Genomic DNA, 14,931 nt, shown 5'->3' with positions numbered 1-14,931 from the left:
GCAGAAAGTAGTGTAAAACAGATCCAACACTCCCCCAAATACATCTCTCCACAACCTTTCAATCCTGGATAGAAAAGAAAAGGTATTAGTGTGGAAAAGGTGCAGAACTAGGTTGTCATCATGCACTTATATATAGACCTACAACTCATAAAATAATAATGATTAGAATTTGTTAAACAATGAGTGGAAATATAAGTAAAAAATGTTTTGATTTGATCAGTATAAATAGTAGGACATTAAGTGAAGTTGAGTTGTATACAACATTTCAGCAACAAGGAAGCTGAAGTGCTTTACACCAATAAAACATAATCCAGTAACCAAGTATGAAACAGGAATAAACCTTAAAATTTTTTAAATGTACTCTTATAAAATAACCTACATCAAATTTGTTGATAAATGTTCCAGTTACTGTTAATCAAAGGCAACTCTAGACAGGTGGATTTATAGCCTTTATTGAAAAAATGTGTCAGCTGTTTTGTATTTTTCCTGAAGTTTGTTCCAGGTTAGAGGAGCATAAAAAACTGAATGCTGCTTCTCCATGTTTTGTTCTGGTTCTGGGGATGCAGACTAGACTACAACCAGAAGACCTGAGTGGTCTGGAAGGTTTACACAATGACAAAATGTCTTTAATGTATTTTTGTTGCTAAGGTTTTGTGTGATTTATAATCTAACAGAAGTATTTTAAAGTCTATTCTGTGAGCTGCAGGGAGCCAGTGGAAGGACTTTAGAACTGGGGTGATATGCTCCTGCGATATCTTCCTGGTAGAGTAAAGTAAATCGAACTGTATTTACAATGTACCAACTTTTATGGAAATTGTCTGGATAAAAAAAACATGGAGAGCACACAAAGACTTTAAGGTAAATACCTCTGGTTATGTGTGCTTCTTCCAGTTAGGTGAGAGTTTCTGTTTGGGCCTCTGGTTGAGACCATGAAGTGTGCCACTTGTACATTCTCTCCTCCTTTGTCAGAACGAACATGTGATGGCACTCCATATGTATTCACAGCTTCAAGAAAGCTGTTAAGCACTGTTGTGGCACGATTGTTGGTGGCAGCAGTCAGGTAAACAATGAGGCGACTAAAGCCATCAATGCCCCCGTGAACAACAATTCGCCATCTGTACAGACAACAAAAAAAGTTTTGATTAGCACTGGTACAGTAACATAGTTTAACAGTCTTACTGTGGAGAGGTAGGACTGTATGTTGCTATGGGAGCATTTGCTGGAGCACCTAATCCACACAGACACTCTGATCAGAGGACGAACACAGGAGGACAGCTACTGTGACTTTAATGCTGAAGCACACTACACATTCTTTACAGTTTGTCCAATACGGCACAATCTGTTTCAAACACAGACAGGTATCAATGTAACTGAAAAATAACTGCCACCAGTGGCTCAATATATATATTCCTAAACACCCCTTAGCTGCCAAACAAGATGCCTGATATAAAACACTAAGTTCAGCATTAAACAAAAACAAACACTAATACTAGATAATTTGTAACACTCGTGTTTGCTGAATTTAGGCCTGGCATCCAAAGCAAATACAAATCATAACTTCAGTGCTCTTATTCTGCAGTGTCCATCACTTATTAAGAGGGTAAATATGGACATGCCAAACCACAGGGTTGTTTCCTAAAGAGTCCATTTTTCTCTAGAGAAAACAATGTTATCTGACTTTAATCTCATTGAGTTTGTTGGTGTCCTTGTTAAGTCTGTTTCTTAAGGCAACTAATTTGTCTAGTATTAATCATTAGAGTTCCTGATTTTCTGTTCTATAAAAATGGAAACGCTATAACTAATACTTTAGAAGACTGCATGTAATTGTAATGTCAATTTGCTTCCTCTTTTGTTTAAAGCATTACATTAATCTCTGACCATGACCGCTCAAAGCATTTTTATGAAACCATTTTTATGAACATACATGAATACAATGTATTATTATAAATTATTTTAAATGCTTCATACAAACAATACGTTTGATGCTTCAGAAGCAGAGTGACTTCGTTTTCTTGACCAAAACAGTTTTATGTGAGATGGTTGCTATAGCACAGGGAAATTTTTTACACTTGATTTATGATGATTTAACTTGTTACCCCTCTGACACTAATCCATCACTCCAGAATTTCTCTAGTCTATTTATTTTAATACAGAAGTTATTTCTCTTTGTCCAGGAAGTATCTTAAGTATTGTTCTTGTTTGATCAAACAAGTAAGTCTGACCTTATAAGTTTATGGTTACCATCTATGTGCCACAAACTGTTTGGAGCTGGAACAGAGTATCTTCTACGCTGAACAGTTTGAAGCTGGAATGTGCGCATCAAAATTCCCTGCTGGTCCACACGGCGCATTTCTTCTTGCACTCGTCTTCCTTGAAAAATGAATGAGACCATAATTAAAACATGTTTGATTTGGAGGTGATGAACAGAATCAAAAAGAAAATTTAACCCATCAACTGTTATCTGAAAACATGTACATGCAAGTCAATGGGTCCATGAGGACACTGGTGTCTTCAGGACAGTTAAGAGGGCATTAGATTATTACCATGTGATTGCTATAAATTTGAAAAAAATTTTTTCCTTTCAATCGTGTTTTTTTGTGTGTGTGTGTGTCCTTTTTACTTTGCATAGAAGTGATAAACAATGAGCTGTCTGTCATACAGCACATTATGTCTACAACTGCAATAGGTGCTTATCAGCGCCATCATAAGCACATCTGTTATAGACTTACTTTGGATGTGAATACCTCGAGCATTCAAGTAGCCCAACATCATCTTGTATCCTGTATTGGGATGATAACTTAGAATGTCTCGCACAACTCCATCCAACTCATCATCTCCGATGTTGCTGAATAAATCCGATACTCTACGAGAAAAAATAATACACAATGTCTAGTCAGTAGAAAACAATTGACTATGTGTTTCTTTAGCAAACACATAGGTTTTGACCATTCATATTATGTCATTAAATATACAGCTAATGCTAAATACTTTTGACAGCTCCAAAATACAGTCACACTATTTGCTGAAAGTGAGGTTCACCACAGTGATTGAAAATTGACCAGACCGGATTTCTGACACTAATGTATTACACATTTTAAGAGAATTAGTACTGTAGCGATTCTCTTAGTTAGAGAGCGTGTTGATGTTGTGGGATTTCGGACTGTTCGGGAGGTTCGTGAAGGCAGCATGGAGAGAGAGAGACCGAGAGCTTGCCTGTGTGTGTGTGTTGCTGTTCCGTTGTTGTAGTTGTGGTTGGCGTGGCTGTGGCCTACAGCAGCCGTTTTTCTGCTAATAAAGACGACCTTTGTTGTGAACATCGCCGACTGTGGAAGTGTGTTTACAACGTTACATTGGTGTCAGAAGTCAAACTGCTAACCGTCGGCTAGCCCTGCTTCGGCTACCTCAGTTGACAGCCTGCGCTAACTATGGCAGCGCAGCGAGATGTGGCCGGGGCCCGCCCGAAGATCAAGAGAGAGGCTATGGACAGTGACTTTGGGGGCACGCTGGGTCCTGAGGGAGCGGACAGTGCCGGAGAGCGTTTGGCCCGCCTCAGACGGACTGCCAGAGGCCTGGCGGCCGCCGCTGGCTTTAGCCCATCGACTGCAGGAATATACGCGGGCGCGGAGACGCCCGCCCCGAACAGCGCGGGGCCCGTGCTTGGCGATAGTGGCGCCCGGCCCTGCCAGGCAAATGTGAAAACCCCCAAGTACTCCGGTAAGGCTGACTGGGAGGCCTTCCATGCTCAATTTGAACTGTTAGCGCATGCTGCGGCCTGGTCCACAGACACTAAAGCACTCCAGCTAGCCTTGTGCCTCACTGACGACGCTTTGGCATGCCTGCTGCTGCTTAGCCCAGCGGAGAGGGGTGACTACAGGGCTCTGGTTGGTGCTCTGCAGCGGCGGTTTGGGCAGTGTGGCCAGCCTGCTGTCCTGCGGTCCGAACTGACGAGTAGACGGAGACAACCGGGTGAGCCGCTTCGCGCTTTGGCTAATGACATTGAGATGCTAGCGAAGAAAGCATATGCCCACATGCCCATCGACGTGCAGAACGAGCTGGCCAGAGACCAGTTCATCCGCGCCATTATCCCTGGTGAGCTGCGCATCCAGACTCAACTTTCCCACCCCCGCAATCTGCACGAGGCCCTGGAGATGGCCTTGGAGAGGGAGGCCGTGGTGGCTTCTGCGGGGTGCGACCATAGCGAGTATGACCCGGTGGTGAGGGCTGCGGTGCCGGAGGCCCCGGGCCAGGGGGTGCCAGCTTGGGCGGCCGAATTGACCGAACTGGTTCGAGGCGTGTCTCTACAATCTTCACGCCGCGGTGCTCGTCCTCGCCGAGACCCTCCTGTTTGCTGGACGTGCGGACAGCTGGGCCACATCAGCGTGCGATGCCCAGACCGTGCCGGTGTTCAGGGAAACGCCTCAGGGCCTGCGTAGGCGGGACGGCGCAGGCCCCTTCTTCTGTGTCCCAATCCGCCGGGGCGCCGGTGGACAGAGCCCAACGGTACAGCTGGGGGTGCGGGGCTCAGCTCCCCCCAGAAGCAGACGACAGCACAGAGTCCGCGAGGGTGGTGGGCTGGACGCGTGCAGGGGATTTTTGTCACATCCCCATCACCCTGGCAGGGGCTCCGTGCACAGCTCTGGTCGACACTGGCTCCACTGCGACCTTGATGAGACCTGACGTGGTGCCGGTAGGAACCCAGTTGGAACCAACTACAGTAAAACTGCGTACAGTGACTGGTGAGTTAGCCCCGATGTTGGGAAAAGGACTGGTCTCTATTCAGGTGGGGGGCCTGGGAGTGAACTTGGAGGTGTGGGTGGCAGCGGTGCAGGACGTTTGCATATTAGGCCTGGACTTTCTGCGGGCCTCACAGAGTGTCTTAGACCTGGGGAATAACACGCTGACCTTTCCAGGGGGCCCCATGGTTGACCTGGTGCGCCCCGCACAGGCCCCGAACCTACACCCGCCAAAGTCGGGAGCAGCGGGGGTGCACCATGAGGCACACCTTCCGCCCCCGATCTACCCCCCTGCACCCCTGTCCCCTGACCCTGATTTAGCCACCGTGGTGGGTTCTCCTGCCTCAGACCAGCACACTGTAATGGGGGAGGGGGATAGACTGGCAGTAGTGAGGGACATATGGACACGTAGCTGCCAAGATTTAGATCATCCACAGCGGGAGGAGCTGTGGCAGGTGCTGCTGGAGTTCAAGGACATTTTTGCTCTGTCAGAAGACGAGGTAGGCTTAACTCACCTCCTGCAGCACGACATTGACACGGGAGATGCACGGCCTGTGAAGTCACGCCCTCGCCGCCTCCCCCTGGCGCATCAGGCTGCGGCTGATAGTGCGATCGGGGAGATGCTCAGGGCTGGCGTCATTGAACCCTCCGACAGCCCCTGGGCCTCGGGGGTTGTGATGGTTAAAAAGAAGAAGAGCCCCAAAATGAGATTCTGTGTCGATTTTAGGCCGTTGAACAGTGTGACTAAGAAAGACTCATACCCGCTGCCCCGCATCGATGAGTGCCTGGATTTGGTTTCCGGCTCTTCCTGGTTCTCCTCGCTGGACCTGCGTAGCGGGTATTGGCAAGTGCCCCTCAGCCCCGCAGCCAGACCAAAGACTGCTTTCAGCACAGGCAGGGGGCTGTGGCAATTCCGTGTTCTCTGCTTCGGCCTATGCAATGCGCCGGCCACGTTTGAAAGGTTGATGGAAAAGGTGCTGGCCGATATTCCCCGACAGGAATGTTTGGTCTACTTGGACGACATCCTGGTCCACGGAAGTTCCTTCGAGGCAGCTCTGGCATCCCTGCGGCAGATTCTACAGCGGATAGCGGCAGCGGGCCTGAAACTCCACCCTGATAAGTGCTGCTTTATGAGGAAAGAGCTGGAGTTCCTGGGACACAAAATCGGGGGTGAGGGTATCAGTACGCTGGAGGAGAAAGTGCAGGCGGTGAAGGACTGGCCAACCCCCACAAACTTGAAGGACTTAAAGAGCTTCCTTGGTCTGGCGTCCTACTACAGGCGGTTTGTAAGGGGGTTCTCCTGTATTGCTGCGCCCCTGTTCCGCCTGCAGAAAAAGGATAGTGACTTTGACTGGTCAGCAGGATGTGAACAGGCTTTTGAGCGGCTGAAAAACGCCCTAACAGAATCTCCCACCCTCGCCACCCCGGACCCCAGTCTGCCGTTTATTCTAGACACAGATGCCAGCGATGTCGGAATGGGGGCAGTGTTGAGCCAGGTGGGGCCAGCGGGGGAGAGAGTGGTGGCGTACTTCAGCAGAACCTTTAATAAGGCTGAACGACGCTACTGTGTGACGCGAAGGGAGCTCCTGGCCATAGTACGGGCAATAAGTCACTTCAGGTACTACCTTTGTGGCCTGCCCTTCACTGTCCGGTCAGACCATTCAGCCTTGCAGTGGCTAATGGCGTTTAAGGAGCCAGAGGGGCAGATTGCACGCTGGCTGGAGGAATTAGCGCCATACGTCTTCGAAGTGAAGTACCGAGCGGGGGCTCACCACGCCAACGCAGATGCCATGTCCCGCCGCCCCTGTGCTCCAGCTGGTTGCCGGTACTGCGAAAAGCGGGAAGCCCGGGAGGAGGAGCTCCGGGCTGGGGGAGAGCATGATTCCGGGTGTAGCGGAGGTGAGCTGGCCTGCAGAGTGGCACAGGTGATTGACCCGCTCGAGTGGAGAGCGCAACAGGAGCAGGATGTTGACCTCCGGCCAGTGCTACAATGGGTGGAGTCTGGTCAAAGACCGCAGTGGAGCGGAGTGGCTGGATACTCACCTGCAACTAAAGGACTGTTTGTGAAATTTTCAGCTCTCCGAGTAAAGGACGGAGTGCTGCAGAGCGCCTGGAAGGAGCCAGCTACGGGGGAGGAGAGGTGGCAGGTGGTGGTCCCCAGGGCCCTGAGGGAGGCAGTTTTGAAGGCCTCCCACGGAACCGCCGGGGTGGGGCATTTTGGAGTTTCCAAAACCCTTCGGCGGCTCCGGCAGAGTTTCTACTGGGGGCAGCTCAGGAGGGATGTTGAGGACTTTTGCCGCCGGTGTGACCTCTGTGCAGCGCACAAGGGTCCCTCAGACCAGTCCCGGGCCCAGCTACAGCAGTTAGCAGTGGGAGCCCCGATGGAGAGAGTAGCAGTGGACGTGATGGGGCCTTTTCCACGCACAGACAGAGGAAATCGTTATGTCTTAGTTGCCATGGACTACTTCACAAAATGGCCGGAGGCATATGCCATACCCGACCAGGAGGCGGAGACGGTGGTCGACAGGCTGGTGGAGGGCATGTTTGCCAGGTTCGGGATGGCAGAAACCATTCACAGTGACCAGGGAAGGAACTTTGAGTCGGCTGTTTTCTCTGTCATGTGTGAGCGCTTAGGGATGCGAAAGACCCGGACGACACCGTTACACCCGCAGAGTGATGGGCTCGTCGAGCGCTTCAACAGGACCCTGGCGAAACAGCTGGCCATCCTCACTGCAGAGCACCAGCGTGATTGGGACATGCATCTCCCCCTTGTTTTGTTGGCGTATAGGTCCGCTGTGCAGGATTCCACCTTGTGTACGCCTGCCCTGCTCATGCTGGGGCGAGAGCTACGGACGCCAGCGGAGATGGCACCGGGGAGGCCTCCGGACGCTCCGGTAGTCGTACCGGGTCCGGAATACGCCAGGAGACTGCAGGACCGGCTGGAGTCGGCCCATGCTTTTGCCCGTGATCAGCTGGAGAAAGCGGGAATGAGACAGAAAAGGAATTATGACTTGAGGGTAAAAGGGAAAGACTTCAGGGCCGGTGACCTTGTGTGGGTGTACAGCCCGAGGAGGAAGAAAGGCCGGTGCCCTAAGCTGGACTGCCACTGGGTGGGGCCTTGTGTAGTGGTAGAGAAGCTGGGGGAAGTGGTGTACAGGGTTCAGCTGCCGACTAGGGGGAGACGAGTGGCCCTTCATAGAGACAGGCTGGCTCCATATAAGGGTGATGTGCGCCCGGTCCAGTCGACCCCCCTGAGAAATGAAACAGCCACAGCCCCAGACTCACTGACTGTGCCCCCTTCTACTGCCCCACAGCTTCCTCCACTTTTGCACCCCATCCCAGATCAAAAGCAGGGTGCTGCAGGACAGCAGACACAGCCCCGAGTGTCGTCTACAAGGGGGCTGCAGAGGCAGAGAAGACCCCCAGGTCACCTCAGAGACTTTGTACGGGATCCCTCGGGGCGAGGGATTTAGTGAGGGGGGGCAATGTAGCGATTCTCTTAGTTAGAGAGCGTGTTGATGTTGTGGGATTTCGGACTGTTCGGGAGGTTCGTGAAGGCAGCATGGAGAGAGAGAAAAGACCGAGAGCTTGCCTGTGTGTGTGTGTTGCTGTTCCGTTGTTGTAGTTGTGGTTGGCGTGGCTGTGGCCTACAGCAGCCGTTTTTCTGCTAATAAAGACGACCTTTGTTGTGAACATCGCCGACTGTGGAAGTGTGTTTACAACGTTACAGTACCATAAGAGCTATGTGGAAGTGCCGTGTAATGGTGGATATTAACACACATTCGTAATTATTCTGCTGATGCGGTCTACACCCTCACACAAAATTAATTTAATATTTTAATATGAAGAACACAGCTCATAATTCAAAACTGAACTATACTAGTACAGGTTAAAGGCTTACCATACATATTACGTCACTATGTGTACAGTTGAATACATAACAGATGTTCCGCTACAATTTGGAACTATAATGAAAATAGAAAATACTACTGAGTTCAAAGTAGCAACAGAAACACGACACGTACTTACCTAACACCATAGTCTGCCATCCGCCGGTGAACTGTTCTTTCACTGACCCCAAAAAGTTCCGCAATATCCTTTACTGACAGACCCACAAGCAAAAACGATTCCAAGGCTTCAGCGGGCAGCAAATATCCAGGTCTCCCAGCAGTTCTTGTGTGGTACACAGACTTGTGCAAGCGACACGCCACCTCCTCCAGAATCTGGAGAACTAATGGGTCAGCTTCACTATCCGTGTCTGCAGCTAAATGCAGTAGCCTCTCATTCAAAATATCCACGCGAAACAATAAATAGTCATCAGTGACAGTATTGCTTTCAGCTAAGCTAGCAAGGTGCCTTAATTCTTCTGCAATTGCCTGAGACATCTCTGCTAAGGGTTCACTTCCTCTAAATTTCTGCAACAAGTCAAAGACCCAGGCATGCACAATCGATCTGCACATGGATCCTGCTCCTTCTTGTTTGTTGACCAATAGCAGAGGAGCTGGAGCAAGAAGGCAGCCCTCCTCATTTGCATAATGAGGCAGAAATGCATACGGTAAAGGAAAAAGAGCAGGAGGAAAAGGCAAAACAAAACATTTATATTTCTTGATGAAAACGCATGCGTAAGGAAAAGGAAAAAGAAAATTTATACATTTCTTGATGAAAACTCGTGTATAAGGAAAAGGACAAACAAAATATAGACACTATATATATATTTCTGCTTTTATTTCCAATTATGTCAGTTTCGGTCCTCCATACTGAAACCGCTCTCCCTAAAGTTTCAAATGATACTTTAATGCGTAGAGATGCAGGTGAATATTCAGTTCCTGTACTTCTCGATCTCTCAGCTACCTTTGATACTATTGATCATGGTATCCTGATTGACAGACTTAGAACTTGTGTGGGTATCGCTGGGTTAATGCTTGACTGGTTTTCTTCTTGCCTCTCTCATCGTTGGCACTCTCACGTTGATGTTTAGTTACTGTAGATTGTATTTTGCTTGCTGCTGTTACACAATAATTTCCCTTGCGGGATCAATAAAGTATCGATCTATCTACTTATTTTTATTCTTCTTGTTTATATTTAATCTTTTTTACTACTTTTTATCGGCTTCAGGTACAAAATGCATTTCACTGTTCATTGTACTGTGTACACTGCTCAAAAAAAATAAAGGGAACACTTGAACAACACAATATAACTCCAAGTAAATCAAACTTCTGTGAAATCAAACTGTCCACTTAGGAAACAACTTTGATTGACAATCAGTTTCACTTGCTGTTGTGCAAATGGAATAGACAACAGGTGGAAATTACTGGCAATTAGCAAGACACACTCAATAAAGGAGTGGTTCTGCAGGTGGGGACCACAGACCACTTCTCAGTACCTAGGCTTTCTGGCTGATGTTTTGGTCACTTTTGAATGTTGGTGGTGCTTTCACACTCATGGTAGCATGAGACGGACTCGATAACCCACACAAGTGGCTCAGGTAGTGCAGCTCATCCAGGATGGCACATCAATGCGAGCTGTGGCAAGAAGGTTTGCTGTGTCTGTCAGCGTAGTGTCCAGAGGCTGGAGGCGCTACCAGGAGACAGGCCAATACACCAGGAGACGTGGAGGAGGCCGTAGGAGTGCAACAACCCAGCAGCAGGACCGCTACCTCTGCCTTTGTGCAAGGAGGAACAGGAGGAGCACTGCCAGAGCCCTGCAAAATGACCTCCAGCAGGCCACAAATGTGCATGTGTCTTCACAAACGGTTAGAAACCGACTCCATGAGGATGGATGTCCACAGATGGGGTTGTGCTCACAGCCCAACACCGTGCAGGACGCTTGGCATTTGCCAGAGAACACCAGGATTGGCAAATTCACCACTGGCATCCGCCAAGTCCTTTTTTTTTTTTTTTTTTGGTGGCGACTTTTTTTATGGCCAGGCAGTGTATTTTTCCCTCTAGTTTTTCCACTTCCCTCATGTGTGTTTTGATAGTTTCAGCAGTCTCCTTGCAGGAATTTGCTGACATTTACTCATATTGGTGCTTTGATTATTATTTCTTATACTGAGATGATGATTGTTATTCAACCTTAAATACCTTAAATAAGGCATTAAGATGAAATTTTCTGAACCTCACTGTTGGATTATAAATGACCATCAAACAGCACTGAGAATCACTCTATGTATTTCCTTCACTTGAGCACAGAATGTACTGTATAAATCATACTGCACCTCACACAGTGTGTGAAACAAGCAAGGAGCACTGTGGGTGGGGGTTTCCTTGCTTTGAGTGACACCAGCTGCACACGCTTATGTAACCTTCCTAATAAAAGTAGCTGGGAGACATCCCTTCCTTAGAGCATAGACAACTCTGTACTGTGCAGACTTGGGCCTTGCTCTCCCAGCTGGTAAAAAAGATACTCACGTCTCTTGTGTGTTTTGTTAATAGGTCTCTTCTAAACGGGTCAGAACCCAACACTCACTAATTTCTGAGCCCTGGTTAGAGCCTCAGTCTGTCTCTGCTTATTATTCAGAATAGCTCCTTGAAACTGTTACAAAGATTGCAGTGAGGCACGCTTCATCATAATTGACATTGCATTTATGAAGTCAGTGAACAATGGCGCTTTAATTCTAATAAAAGCTAAATCAAAAGATAAGCTTGTTTCATTTTTGTAGGTACGACATGGATGCAGGAGATTGTCCCACTGATCATGAGTGGAGGGGATCCGGCCTCCGTTGAGACTCTTCACAACTGGGTCCGTGTCCCATGGCTGGAGGAGTCTCTGGCCTGCACCCTCAACCTGGAAGAAAGGCCGTCTCCACGCATGTTTTCAACACACTTCCGGTACAACATGATGCCACCATCCTTCTACGAAGTTAAACCAAAGGTAAGTCTGCCTCATGGGTCATTCAGTGGCACAGTAAATATGTTTGAATTCTTCTGATATGGTTCTGTGAGGCACCTTTGTAACTTAAAATTGTTGGTCATGTTACAATAATTGATATGAATTGTAGATATTCTTCACATTTGGTGACGTAGGTATCCTGAAAGGTATGGGAGGACAGGATTAATGATAGAGAACAAAATCATGGAATTATGGGAGGTTGTTTTTATATAATGACTCTTGCAGCCTTTTACATTTTCTTGATATTTAACAAGGTTCTCAAAATTTCCAAAGACCCTTCGCGTTTTTCCTGCTTCCGCTTTCTTTCCAATTTTCTACATTCCCGTCTAAGAGCTCTAGCGGTATCACTGAGTCAGGGCGACTGTTTAAGCCCGAGCTTCCTCAGTTTATACAGAGCAACAGTTCAGGAGCAAGTGATGCTGAATAAGTTTCAGACCACAGGAGCTTTTTCCAGCATAAAAAAGTCGAACACCAGCTCCTAACATTAGCCTGAGAAATGTGAAGTCAAGGCTTTACTGAGCCTACGTGCAAGAGGAAAAACAACTCAAAGAAGCTGAAAGAGCATTAAAACAAAATAAAAGACCACAACAACGGGGTTGTCATGATTAGCTGTGTAGCAGGCGAGAGATGGACCCAAAATGCAGGAACTCGGAATCAGGATGAAACTAGACTTCAGTTTTATTCGCTCATCAAAACAGGTTTATGAAGCTGGATGGGACCAGCAGCAAAAACTGGGACGGACACACACACACACACACACACACACACACACACAGGCAAAATAAAACAGGAAGTGACCTCATGTAACATACACACAAACATAACACAACACAGAAGACTTGACAGAGGAAGGAGGAATACTGAGGGCAGCATGTAGCTTTGATTGGTCTATAAGAGACTGTTTAAAGGAAGGCAGATCGGCCTCAGAAGGGCTGAATGTTTAAAGTTTAATAATGATTTGTCATCACTCCAGGTCATCTATGTCATGAGGAACCCCAAAGATGTGTTCACCTCTGCTTTTCACTACTTTGGGATAACCTCGTTCATGGTGAAACCTGGCCCACTGAGCGAGTTCCTCCAGAAGTTCCTTGATGGAAAAGGTTGTTTTTGTTACAAATATGGAACATACAGTCCATACAGCAGAGAACTTTCCTTTAATATTTGATCTGAGAGGGAACACTAATTTCCTTCAGGATCAATAAAGTATCTATTCTTTCTTCCTTCCTTTCTTCCTTCCTTCTAGTTGCATTTGGTTCCTGGTTTGATCATGTAAAGAGCTGGCTCAGTGCTGAAGATAAGGAGCGCATCATGTACATCTCTTATGAAGAACTGTCAAAGGTGAGAACAGCTGTGAACACCTCCCAAACAGCTCAGACATGAACAGAGTCAGACACTGACTTCTCTGTAAGAACACGAGCTGAGCTGTGTTTGTCTGCGGTGCAGGACCTGAAGGACTCTGTGACCAGGATCACTCAGTTCCTGGAGAAATCTCTGGATATGGAAGTGATAGAGAAGATAGCTGACCGGTGTTTGTTCAAGAACATGAAGAAAAACAGCATGTCTAACTACTCGGCCGTTCCCAAGGAATTCATGGACCAGACCAAGTCTGAATTCCTCAGGAAAGGTGTGTTAATAATATTGCTGACAATGGTCACCTATAAAATCTATATAAACTTACACTTTTTCTCCATTGCTAAAATGTATTTCTTGAAATTATCCCTTCAAACACAAACCCATAACTGATCACTCGGTTCTGAAAGCTTCCATATTCCAAATCAACACCAAATTCACAACCATGGAATGCTTATCCACAACCATGTGGATAAGACACACACACAGGTGTGTGTGTGTCTTATCCACCCCTGACAAGCCCTAACTGGCATGTCTAAACAGGACTCCTTCATAGCTTTAAGTTAATGCAGACGCAGGAGTATTAGTCTTAAACCTTCCACCCCCATGATGAAAAAAAAAATCCTCTTTGGGGTTTAAAAAGGGGGAATATGCAGGCAAAAAGAGAAAGGAGAATCTTGGATTACTGATGAACTTATCTACCTTTTGAAGGTTCTCACTGGTGTGTGAACAGTTTTGATTGTTGTTGATCTTAGCGTTTCCACCTGGATAAGAGTGCTACCTGGTTTTAGAGAAGCAGCCAAGAGCTTTCTGGATGAGGGCAGGGGCAGGCAATGATACATGAAGGTATTTAAGCAGAGGGTTTCACTGCAAATCTGACTCATCTGTCAGAAGAGTGGAATGGTGTTTATAGTTGATAGTGTTATGATTTGAATTTTTATAAACCTGCTAATAGTAAGTAAGCAATTGAGAAAAACTATGATAGATTTTAGACGGCAGTTCTAAAAGAGAAACAGTATAATATAAAATAAAAGGCACAATTTTTTTGTTTCCTTCACTTCTAATGTAATTCTGTGTGTGTTGTTCCTCAGGAATTGCTGGAGATTGGAAGAATCTGCTAACAGCAGCAGAAGCAGAGCACTTCGATGCCGTGTACAAAGACAAAATGAAAGATGTCAAATATAAATTCGTGTGGGATTAAAAAAAAAAAAGGCAGTGAAAGTCATTCTGCCTTAATGTGAGAGTCAGAAATGTGACCAAAATGTACAAATGGTGCCTCAGAGTTCTGGTTTATCTCACACTGCTTAAACAATCTTGCTCCTTTAGGGGAAGCCATTCATTTATGTAAAAAAAACAAACAAAAAAAAACATCGGGTTTGTTCCCTGTTTCAGCACCAATACCAGTATTAATATCACCAAACGATACAATGTTCTACTTTGTAACAAACGTAATTCAATCCAGAGTAGAGCAGTGAGATCTGTTTTGGTTCCGTATGTGCTGTTTATATCCTACTTAAACATCCGAAATCCTTCAATACATCTCTTTTTTTTTTTATTATTATCTAACTGTTCATAATATTTTATATTCACCTACTGCATTAGTAAAAAAAAACAATTTATATTTTACTTATGTACTTTAGCAGTTAAGTCCATAACTGTTTGGACAATGACACAATTTTTGTAAGTGCAGATTTTAGCTTTAATTTAAAGGGTAACAAACTTATTGGGTTAATTGTTTGGGAATTATAGCCAGAGGCAGAATTTTATCATTGTCCAAATATTTATGGACTGTGTTTTTGAATATGTAATCTGTTATGCCATTCTGAACAACCTGGAGTCATTTTAAGCTACTTAAACTTACTAATAAATGCTAACAGTCATGTTTAAATTAACAGGATAAATGGATAATATGTTCTTGCATGAATAAAAACTGACAAATAAATTGTATTTCTTTGCA

The 14,931-nt window shown here is 46.2% G+C and overlaps 2 protein-coding genes across 6 annotated transcripts in view; one reads left to right on the top strand and one right to left on the bottom strand.

The window, feature by feature from the left end:
* LOC115798172 (sulfotransferase 2B1-like) overlaps positions 1 to 14,931 on the top strand; it is a 30,428-nt gene extending 15,497 nt beyond the window's left edge. For 2 of the 5 annotated variants that reach the window (XM_030754918.1, XM_030754916.1), the window contains exons 2-6: positions 11,395 to 11,606; positions 12,598 to 12,724; positions 12,868 to 12,962; positions 13,068 to 13,248; positions 14,066 to 14,931. In XM_030754918.1, coding sequence (XP_030610778.1) covers positions 11,406 to 11,606; positions 12,598 to 12,724; positions 12,868 to 12,962; positions 13,068 to 13,248; positions 14,066 to 14,175 — 714 coding nt within the window. In that variant the 5' untranslated portion in view covers positions 11,395 to 11,405 and the 3' untranslated portion in view covers positions 14,176 to 14,931. The other 3 variants (XM_030754917.1, XM_030754921.1, XM_030754919.1) reach the window with 3 other exon arrangements.
* On the bottom strand, positions 2,013 to 9,213 carry LOC115798173 (uncharacterized). Its single transcript, XM_030754922.1, has 3 exons — positions 8,763 to 9,213; positions 2,730 to 2,863; positions 2,013 to 2,370 (listed from the first exon to the last, which is right to left on the bottom strand). Exons 1-3 carry the CDS (start codon positions 9,191 to 9,193, stop codon positions 2,204 to 2,206), a joined length of 732 nt encoding a protein of 243 aa, XP_030610782.1. The 5' UTR covers positions 9,194 to 9,213; the 3' UTR covers positions 2,013 to 2,203.

Source organism: Archocentrus centrarchus, chromosome 19, assembly GCF_007364275.1.
Source record: "Archocentrus centrarchus isolate MPI-CPG fArcCen1 chromosome 19, fArcCen1, whole genome shotgun sequence".
Classification (NCBI taxonomy): Eukaryota; Metazoa; Chordata; class Actinopteri; order Cichliformes; family Cichlidae; genus Archocentrus; species Archocentrus centrarchus.
This window is presented reverse-complemented; position numbering and strand designations above follow the sequence as displayed.

What these genes read in the sequence shown, in the direction of transcription:
- LOC115798173 (XM_030754922.1), bottom strand. Translation starts at nt 9,193, where the DNA reads ATGTGCAGATCGATTGTGCATGCCTGGGTCTTTGACTTGTTGCAGAAA. An exon ending in ATGGCAGACTATGGTGTTAG is followed by an intron (nt 2,864 to 8,762) that starts GTAAGTACGTGT and finishes TTTTTCTCGTAG; the next exon opens with AGTATCGGATTTATTCAGCA. An exon ending in TCGAGGTATTCACATCCAAA is followed by an intron (nt 2,371 to 2,729) that starts GTAAGTCTATAA and finishes TCATTTTTCAAG; the next exon opens with GAAGACGAGTGCAAGAAGAA.